Source organism: Oratosquilla oratoria, chromosome 18 (genome assembly GCF_046742065.1).
Source record: "Oratosquilla oratoria isolate Oo_2021 chromosome 18, ASM4674206v1, whole genome shotgun sequence".
Taxonomy (NCBI): domain Eukaryota; kingdom Metazoa; phylum Arthropoda; class Malacostraca; order Stomatopoda; family Squillidae; genus Oratosquilla; species Oratosquilla oratoria.
The window spans coordinates 60434968-60444967 of record NC_134794.1 but is presented as its reverse complement, the minus strand read 5'-3'; the positions used below and the strand labels follow the sequence as shown (position 1 = coordinate 60444967).

Sequence of the window (10000 nt, the reverse complement as noted above, 5' to 3'; positions counted from 1 at the left end):
GGATACTTGAGTCTTAGACCCAGGGACGGTAAGGTCACGCGGAGACATAAAGGCGCTAAGATCGAATCGAGAAGACTGAATGAAACCGTCAGGCGGTTGTCATGCTGAGAGCCATGCAGTGCGATAATTTGAAAAAAAAAAAAAAATGCTGCGGAGGAAGGGTAGGTGGGTCCCCTCCCTCAAAGGAATAGAAACACTAAGCGGCACCTAGACAAACCGACCAAAATCAATGAAAAATGTTACAAGGGACGTGTACTTCCCGCCCCCCCTCCCCCGAGGCTGAATAAAATCGCCTGGCGGAAGCCAGAAGCTACTACCAAAGTCGCATAACGGAACGAAAGTGTAAAAAGAAAAATTGAAATTTTTGCAAAAAAAAATTCCTCTCCCTCTGTCCTCCCTCACCCTTCCTCCCCCTCTCCCCCTCTCCCCCTCTCACTCCTCCGCCCTTTTCCCCCCTCTCTCCTTAGTAAAGACATTGTTATATAAAGACCTCCCAACTTTCCCACCGCCACCCTTCCCCCTCTCCCCATCTTCCCCCCCCCCCTCCTCCACCCTCCTCCCCCTCGGTCGAGACATTCCGCTCTCGACCTTTATTGATCTTTATCGTCCCGCCGAAAAGGTCGGCGAGTACGAGGTGGCCAGGTACTCCTCCAGACGAAGATGTCGGCGAAAATACTGACGAAGACGTCGACGAAATCACTGACGAAGACGTCGACGAAAACACTGACGAAGACGTCGATGCCTTTGTCTAAATCACACCGGTCACCAGCTTGCGTCACGTTGCGTCACGGGATGTAACACTTCCGTCAAGTAGCGTCACGGGGCGTCACTCTTATTGTCACGGAGCGTCACAGTTCTGTCACGCGGTGTCACAAACCCGTCACGCAGCGTCACGTTTACGTTACGGAGCGTCATAGTTTTCACACCCGTCACGTAGCGTCACACTTACGTTACGGAGCGTGACAGTTGTCACGCAATGTCACAGTTTCGTCATGGAACACCACCCTTACGTTACTGAGCGTCACGCAGCGTCACACTTTCGTCATGGGGCGTCACGTTAGAGTAACCCTACCGTCAAGGAGTGTCACATTTACGTTACGGATCGTCACAGTTCTGTCACTTCCGTCACGTTGCGTCACACTTCCGTCACAGAAAATTACGTCTCCCTGCGTTGGCTCTGTCTGCCGTCAGGCGATTCTATTCAGCATATGTGGAACAAACCTGAGTTCGACCCTTTCCTTGCAGTGGCGAACCTTGTATGCTTTGTTCTGGATGGCGTCAGGCGATTTTATTCGTCTGTGTGGTGCCTTGTAGGTGGTGCAATGGGTGTACCCTCTGTTCGAGTCACTTGTGGGCCAGCCTGGTGATAGTGGCCGGTTTCCTCCGGGGTCGCGGGTAAGCGAAAGAGAACGAATCCACAGACGGAGTAATGTACGTTTACTGTTGATGCATTTATGCCATTGATTTTGTTTATTATATGTGTGTGCATTGTTGTTTATTTTATGTATTGATGCGTTTGTTGAATTTGTATTTATTATATTTTTGTTTATTTTTCTGGTCATACTGTTTCCAGCGAGCGCATCGGTGGTGATCACAACTGACGAAGGCGTCCGTGGGGGGAAGGTGATCCCCCTCAAGCAAACGGTGGACGCCGCCGTGAAGGAGTGTCGCGCCGTCAGGAGGGTCCTCGTGGCCGCCAGGACTGGAGCCCAGGTCCCCATGGGACCCCTCGACGTCAGCCTCGAGGAGGTCTGGAACAACAACTGACTCCCCCACTTGTCTCTCTGTCTTCTTTTTGATTCTTTAAGTTTTCAATTTGAGTTTTTCTCTTCTTCTTCTTCTTCTTCGTCGTCTTTTTCATCTTCTGCTGCTGCTCTTGCCTCTTCTTTTCTTTCTTGTTGTTGTTGTTATTATTATTATTGTTATTGTTATTATTATTATTATTATTATTATTATTATCTTTGTTGTTGTTACTAGTATTATCCTTCTTCATATCCTACCATTCTTCCTCCTTTTTCTTCGCTACTTTCTCTTATTCAGTTTCTTTTATTCTTTATTTTTATCTGTTTTATGTTCAACTTTCTTCTTTTAATTGTCGCTATTGTTCTAATTTTTGTCTTCCTCCTCATCCTCATCTTCCTCCTTCCACTTCATCTTCTTCTTCTTACTTTCTCCCCCCACCCCCCCAGTATTTGAATATTTCAGACAACTAATATAATTAAGTACCATAGTTACATTTATTCATATTCTTATTTTTTGTTTTTCTTCTCCCTGCACGTGTACAAGTTGTTTTCATTTTTCTCTTACGTTCTCTTCCATGTCTGTGCACATTCCATCCACAGGAAGAATGACGTAAGACTTAGTGTTGTTTTGAAAAATTGCACAGGTTCGTTGTGTAGTTTTAGTGTAATATTTATGGTATTGAGTGCGTGTATACACACACACGTAACTCACAAACACACGTACACACACACACATACACACACACACACACACACACACACACACACACACACACACACACACACGTACACACACGCACGCACACACTTACGCACACACACATACGCACACGTAAACACACACACACGTTCACACACACATACTCACTCACACACACGTAAACACATATGCACGCACACACACGCACGCACACATACACGCACACACACACACATACACTCACGTACACACACACGCACGCATACATACACACATACACTCACGCACACACACACACACACACACACACACACACACACACACACACACACACAAAACTTCTTACATTATCATCACTTATATGGCCCCGATTGCTCGGTTGCAGCAAACAAACACACCATGATATGTGGACAACTATGCCTAGCACATTATGTACTCAAACTGGACTAGTTCTAAAATTTACACAAATTGTATGTTGTCAGTGTATCGCTGTTAACTCAATAAATCGATTATAAACACACACACACACACACACACACACACACACACACACACACACACACACACACACACACACACCATTTGATCCCTTTTATAAGGTAGCGTTGCTGTTTCAGGCGATGGCATCGGCGAGCAGCGAGTGTCCGCCGGCGACCGTGGGCGCGGAGGACTTTTTGTTCATGCTGTACACGTCCGGGAGCACCGGCAAGCCGAAGGGGATCGCCCACTCCTCCGCCGGGTACCTCCTCTATGCCTCCGTCACCCATAAGGTACACTCGTGGAGCCCCGCCTAAAAAATTAAATAAATAAAAAGATATAATGTACTTGGATATATAAATATTTACGTAGAATAAATAAATTAGTAAATAGGTTCTTCTGTCATGGTGGTGTGTGGTACCCAGTCTTTCTTGTCCTATGGGGACATTATGCCTATAGGTCCAAGATAATGGTTACTTACCCCATATATTCGAATGAAATACCATAATCAATCAACGTATTGGTGTTATCCACCACCATATTAGTGTTCCTCTTCATCTTCCTCTCTTCCTTCTCCTCCTCCTCCTCCTCCTCCTCCTCCTCCTCCTCCTCTTCTTTAGCACGTGTTCGACTACCGCCCAGGGGACGTGTTCGGATGCGTGGCAGACATTGGCTGGATCACGGGCCACACCTACGTGGTGTACGGCCCGCTGGCCAACGGGGCCACCACCGTCCTCTTCGAGAGTACGCCCACCTATCCGGACCCAGGTAGGTCGGAATCCGGGGTTGGTCGTTGTTTTGTACGAGCAGAAGTCATCCAGGAAGACCGAAAGGAAGGGCATTCGTGATTACATATTTATCAAGCGCAAAAATATAAGTAGATAGGTAAATAATTGAATAGATAAATTAGTACATCAGTATATAAATGAAAAAAAAATACATGTGATCAAATATTTAAATATATATATATATATATATATATATATATATATATATATATATATATATATATATATATATATATATATACCAAGAGATCCAGCCCCCCTCCCACCCACTCCACTCCCCTCCACCACCCTTTATCCCCCTCTCATCTTAGCTCCTTGTGGATGACGGGCATCCCTGACTCCCGCTCACTGCCCTGGGTCGGAAGCAATGCAGCATCAAGTATTTATTGTATGCGAATCAGAAAATAAATAAGAAAGTAAATTAAAAATGAGAAATTCATATTTTTGTGGTCAAATATTTACCAAACGCAAATTTAGATAGATTAATTGAAGTTAAAAATGGAGTACATTTGTGATCAGACGTTATTTTTCATACGCAAATGAAAACGAATAAATGAATAAATAAGTAGCTAAATAACAAATGAAAAATAGTACAAGTGATAAATTATTTATCATACGCAAATTAGAAAAAAAGTCTCGTTAATAAGACATCCGTGGCATAAGTTGATTGTGTCAATTAATTACTTGGGTATTTTGATGAACAACAATAGAAGTTCTGATTGGTTATTGAGCCGGTGGCTGAGCCCCAAAATGGAGATAAGGATCGATTAAAGTTTCGTTCACACGAGAAGACTGCCCCTCAGCTGATTTTTTTTTAGTATTAATCGAGAGGGGAAACAGATCGAGAGTAATAGTAATCAGGGTAATGGCGGTAATCATCTCATTACCAGATTCATTGTTACGATAATGGACGTTTTAATTCGATGTTATTGCCAAGGTCGTCCGAGTATATCCACAGATGGGATTGTCGAAATGTTTCCACGAAATGTTAGGACGAGAATTCGACTAAATGTTTCGACGAGAATTCGACGAAATATTTCGACGAGAATTCGACGAAATATTTCGACGAGAATTGGACGAAATATTTCGACGAGAATTCGACTAAATGTTTCGACGAGAATTCGACGAAATGTTTCGACAAGAATTCGACTAAATGTTTCGACGAGAATTCGACGAAATATTTCGACGAGAATTCGATGAAATGTTTCGACGGCAATTCGACGAAAACTCGGAGTGGTCGACATTTTCATCGTCAAAATAGATACACCAACTACTTCCCCCCCCCTCTCTTCTCTTCAGTGACAGACACACACACACACACACACACACATATATATATAAACTAAATTTTACCGTAGGAGGGACTCCGTTTGTGTACACTTATCCTGCTTATTATGATTAGACAAATACGCACACACACGCACAAATACCATACACAAATGCACACATACACAAACACACGTTCAATTAATATATATTAATTTATTTACCTTTTTCTTCCCCGTCTGGGTATTGGCTGCATGTTATTGAGAGGTTAAAACCTGCTCAATAACATGCAGCTAATACTTTAGGGTCTATATGGGGCGCCCATACGGACCAGAGCCACACATCATTTTGTCCATGAAGAAATCTCTATTCATAGCGAAAAGATGATAATTATGATTAAATTGTCCCTCCGTTATGCTGTCCCCCAACTTTTATTACTGTCCTGTACCATTTCTCTGAATGTTCATTTTCTTGTTTCGCCGAACCCTGTGGTGAGTCGTATAAGACAACTAGGCATCCTTCTCCCTGTAGCCCCAAAGGGGACATTCCTAGAAAAAAAAACAAAGGCATAAGAGTTTTTGTGAGAAGAAAGATGGATGTTTTGGCATTAAGTGAAACTAAGTTGAAAGGGAGGGGCGAGCTTGAGTTTGGGATTGTAGTTGAGAGGGTGTCGGGAGTGAAGAGAGAACAAGGGAATGAAGGGGTGGCTATACTAGTAAGTGAAGAGATAAGTAAACGTGTGGTGGAGTGGAAGGAGGTTTCTTCAAAGTTAACGTGGATGAAGGTGAAACTGGGAATTGAGATGTGGGTTTTTGTAACTGCATATGGGCCTGGTAGTGAGAAGAGTGTAGAGGAAAGGTAGGCTTTTTAGATAGATTTAAATTAGTGGAAAGTGGGTTTAGGGAGAAATGTCATTGTAGTGATATTGGGAGACCTTAATGCTAGGGTAGGAAATGAACCAGTAGTCGGAGTAGTTAAGAAGTGTGAAGTCCCAGGAAATAATCGTAGTGGAGAGTTGATGGTGATGTGTCTAGAGAGTTGATAATAGCAAATACAGTGCTTGCGAAGAAAGTCAAGCATAAGTACACATGGGAGAGGGTGGTGGATGGAAGGATGGTAGACAGGGCGTTATTGGACTATATAGTGATAACCAGAAGTTAAGTGGGAAGAGTTATGGATGTGCATATTCTAAAGGGAGAAAGTGGGGGAATGTCAGATAATCTTTTGATGGAAGGTAATTTAAGAGTGGAAATGGAGAAAGAGGAAAAGGACAGAAGGTAGGGAGATGCTTAAAGTAAACTGCTTAAATGAGAAAGAAAAGGAGAAGGCGTACAAGAAGAAACTGAGAGAGGAGTGGGAGGGAGTGAAGGATAGGGTAGAACTAGAAGTGGAGGAGGAATGGGGATGGTTCAAGGAGGGAGTCAAAAGGTGTGCAAAGATCGTGTGTGGAACAAGGAGGATGGGAGGAAATAGAAGGAAGGGTAGTGACTGGTGGGATGATGAAGCAAAGAAGGTTGTGGAAGAGAAGAAGCAAGCATTCACAGATTGGTTACAAAAAAGAAGAGAATCATATGAGAGGTACAAAGAAAAGAAAAGAGAAACAAAGGATAATATACAGGAGGCAAAGAGGAGAGCAGATGCGAAATGGCGTAAAAGTATGACAGAAAAATTTGAAAGTAATAAAGAATGTTTTAGAAACAAGTTGAAAGGAAGAGGAGGCGAATCAAGTAGAGAAGAAAAAGTAAAAGGTGCAGATGGAGAGATGATAATGGGAGAGAAGGCAGTAAGAGGAAGGTGGGCAGAGTATTTTAGAGAGTTGCTAAACATTAAGGAGGATAGGGAGGGAAAGGTAGTTGCAGTGGGAAGCGCTAAGAAAATGAGTGATGAGTGAGGAAAATGGAGGAGAAATAAGGAAGGATGAAGTGAAGGCAGTTGTTAAGATGAGAGCAGGTAAGGCACCTGGGTTGGATGGGTGTCATGAAGAATGTCTAAAAATGGGAGGTACAGTTATGGTGGACTGGCTGGTGAGGTTATTTAATGTTTGTTTAAGAGAGGGTAGAGTGCCGGAGGACTGCAGGAGTGCCGGTGTAGTTCTACTTTACAAGGGAAAGGGGACAAGTGTGAGTGTAGTAGATTCAGAGGGATCTGTTTGTTAAGTGTAGTTGGGAAGGCTTATGGAAGGGTTTTGATTGAGAAGATTAGGAGAGGAATAGAGGGAGTAATTGGTGAGGAACAGTGTGGGTTTAGGACAGATAGGAGTTGTGTCGATCATATTTTTGTGGTAAGACAGATATGTGAGCTAGCTTTAGGAAAAGGTAAGGATGTTTTTTGGGCCTTTATGGATCTGGAAAAAGCTTATGGCATGGTAGACAGGAAAGCACTGTAGGTAGGTATTGCAGATATATGGGATAGGAGGAAAGCCGTTAAGAGTAGTCAAGAGTTTTTACGACAGTAGTAGAGCCTGTGTTAGAATCAGAATTGGAGAGAGTGAGTGGTTCGAGGTAAAGGTGGGACTTCATCAGGGATGTGTTATGTCGCCCTGTCTGTTCAATTTATACCTGGATAGGGTGGTGCGAGAGGTAAACGGAAGGGTAAGGAGTCGGGGATTTGAGATGGTTAAAGAAAATGGACAAAAGTGGGAGATAGGCCAGTTGTTGTTTGCGGGCGACACTGCACTTGTAGCAGGATCAAAGGAATTAAAGAAGTTAGTGACAGTTTGAAAATGTGTGCGAAAGAGGGAAGTTGAAGATGAATGTGGGTAAAAGGTGATGAGATGTACAAGGGGAGAAAGTGGCAGCAGACTGGAAGTGGGTATTAAGGGAGAGAGACTGAAGGAAGTGGATAGTTTTAGATAGTTGGCTGCGAATGTGGCGGGAAAGGGAGGAGTGGAGGTGGAGGTAGAGTGTAGATTGAGAGAAGCAAGTAAATGCCTTGGGGGATCAAAAAGTGTAATGAGAATTAGACATTTGGGAATGGATGCTAAGAAAAGATTGTATGAAGGAATGATTATGCGGACAGCACTGTATGGGGCAGAAACATGGAGCATAAGAGAGGAAGAGAGGAGAAGTTTGAATGTATGTGTTTGAGATGAAGTGTCTGAAGAGTATGATAGGGGTTCCTAGGCTGGATAGTGTGAGAAATGAGGAGGTGAAGAGGAAAATGGGGTTGGAAAGGGAGTTGGGAGATAGGGTTGATGAAAGAGTATTGGGATGGTTTTGACACATGGAAAGAATGAGTGAAGAAAGACTAGTAAAACAGGTGTGGAAGGTAGATGTGGAAGGTGGGAACATGAAGGGGCAACCAAGGAGGAGATGAATCGATGGGGTAAAAAGGGTATTGGGAAAGAGGGGAATATCTGTTGAGGAAGGACGGGAGAGGACAGAAGATAGGGGTGAATGTAGAATGGTTGTGTATGGATGATGCTGTGATGCATGAAAGGGAGTGGGTGGGGGATGGGGGTGAGGGAGTATGTGTGAAAAATAAATTGACGCAGCTCAAAGGGATTTCTTCCCGTTTTCTCCTTTTCTGTATGAGGGGACGGAGAGGGGGGGTCGCCGTTTAAATGAAGCATCCTTGCGTTACTGCTTCTGACCCAGGGCAGTCGACGAGATGCAGAGATGACCCGTCATTCAGGAAGAGCCAAGATAAGAGGGAGGGAGGGGGGTGAATGAGAGTGAAGTATGTGGGGATGGATTGGAAGGGAGTGGATTTTATGCCTTTGGTTTTTTTGGCTACCTCCCTTGTAAGAGGGGAAAAGCCTTTGGTATATGTATGTATGTACTTTTTTCTTCTTTTATGTTTATTTATTTATTTATTTTAGGTCGCTACTGGGAAACTGTAGAGAGGCTGCGAATCACTCAGTTCTACGGGGCCCCCACGGCCATTCGACTTCTCATCAAACATGGAGACATATGGGTGAGTCAGTGGATGAATTCAGACGACCATGTCGCCACTTTTGGTGAAAAACCGCCATTTTTTACGAGAAAAGAGCCATAGGTGGCGAGAAAACCGCCATAGGTGGCGAGAAAACCACCATAAGTGGCAAAAAAAACCGCTATGGGTTACATGAATACCGCCAACGTCATATGAGAAGTACGCTGTCTTCGACCCATATTGCCATCGTAAATTGCTTTAATTGTTAGTCTCATATATATATATATATATATATATATATATATAATATTGTGACAATTTAAAGATTTTTTTTTTTTTTCTTCGTCGTCGCCTTCTTCAGGTCCACAAGTACGACAGATCCTCCTTGAGGACGCTGGGGAGCGTCGGGGAGCCCATCAACCACGAGGCGTGGCACTGGTACCACACCGTCGTTGGAAATGGCAACTGTACCGTCGTGGACACCTGGTGGCAGACAGGTCAGTTGTGATTTGGGCTAACTCCTCAAGCTCCCTCGCAGTGCGTAGGAGGAAGCACAATGATGACTTTGACGAAAGACGATTTATTCCTATGTTCTGTGACTGTTTTTTTCTTTCTTTCTTTCCTTCTTTGTATTCTATTTTGTTCATGTATTTATTTTGTGTGCTTGTTTATTTATTTAATTTTTCTAACCTATGGCTTCCTTGTCCATCCATGTTAGGACGAAGATGATTTATCAAAGGGTAAGATTTCGGTTCGGACAACTCTTGCTTGACGATGCTGAACATCGTCTTCATTGAAGAGTTTCTGAAGGATTTAGTGAAGAAGCGTTTAAGTTGATCTGGTATTTGTATTAGATGCTGTGTTAGAGGTGGGGAAGGGGAGATTGAAGGAAGAAGGTACCAGAACGAAGGGAGATTAGAGGTTTGAGGATGATCAACATTCATCTTGAAATGGAAATGAACTTCCAACCTTAAAAATATACTACGTGACCCTGTTCCGTAGGGTGTCACTAAAGTCCCTGAGACATTGACAGCATAAAACTTCTTTTCCAGAGACTGGGGGTATCATGCTGAGCCCCCGGCCGAGCGCCCCGGACGCCCCGATCGCCCCGGCCATGCCCATGAGACCCATGTTCGGGATCCGCCCGATCTTGT

At 43.6% G+C, this 10000-nt stretch overlaps 1 protein-coding gene across 2 annotated transcripts in view; it reads left to right on the top strand.

Annotated features, from left to right (window-relative positions):
- LOC143035295 (acetyl-coenzyme A synthetase 2-like, mitochondrial) overlaps positions 1-10000 on the top strand; it is a 54504-nt gene that overhangs the window by 35445 nt on the left and 9059 nt on the right. For both annotated transcript variants that reach the window (XM_076202174.1, XM_076202173.1), the window contains exons 5-10: positions 1574-1749; positions 3060-3212; positions 3540-3687; positions 8794-8888; positions 9208-9343; positions 9899-10000. The exon at positions 9899-10000 is cut by the window's right edge and continues 169 nt beyond it. In XM_076202174.1, the coding sequence (XP_076058289.1) occupies positions 1574-1749; positions 3060-3212; positions 3540-3687; positions 8794-8888; positions 9208-9343; positions 9899-10000 (810 nt within the window). The remainder of the gene's footprint in view (positions 1-1573; positions 1750-3059; positions 3213-3539; positions 3688-8793; positions 8889-9207; positions 9344-9898) is intronic.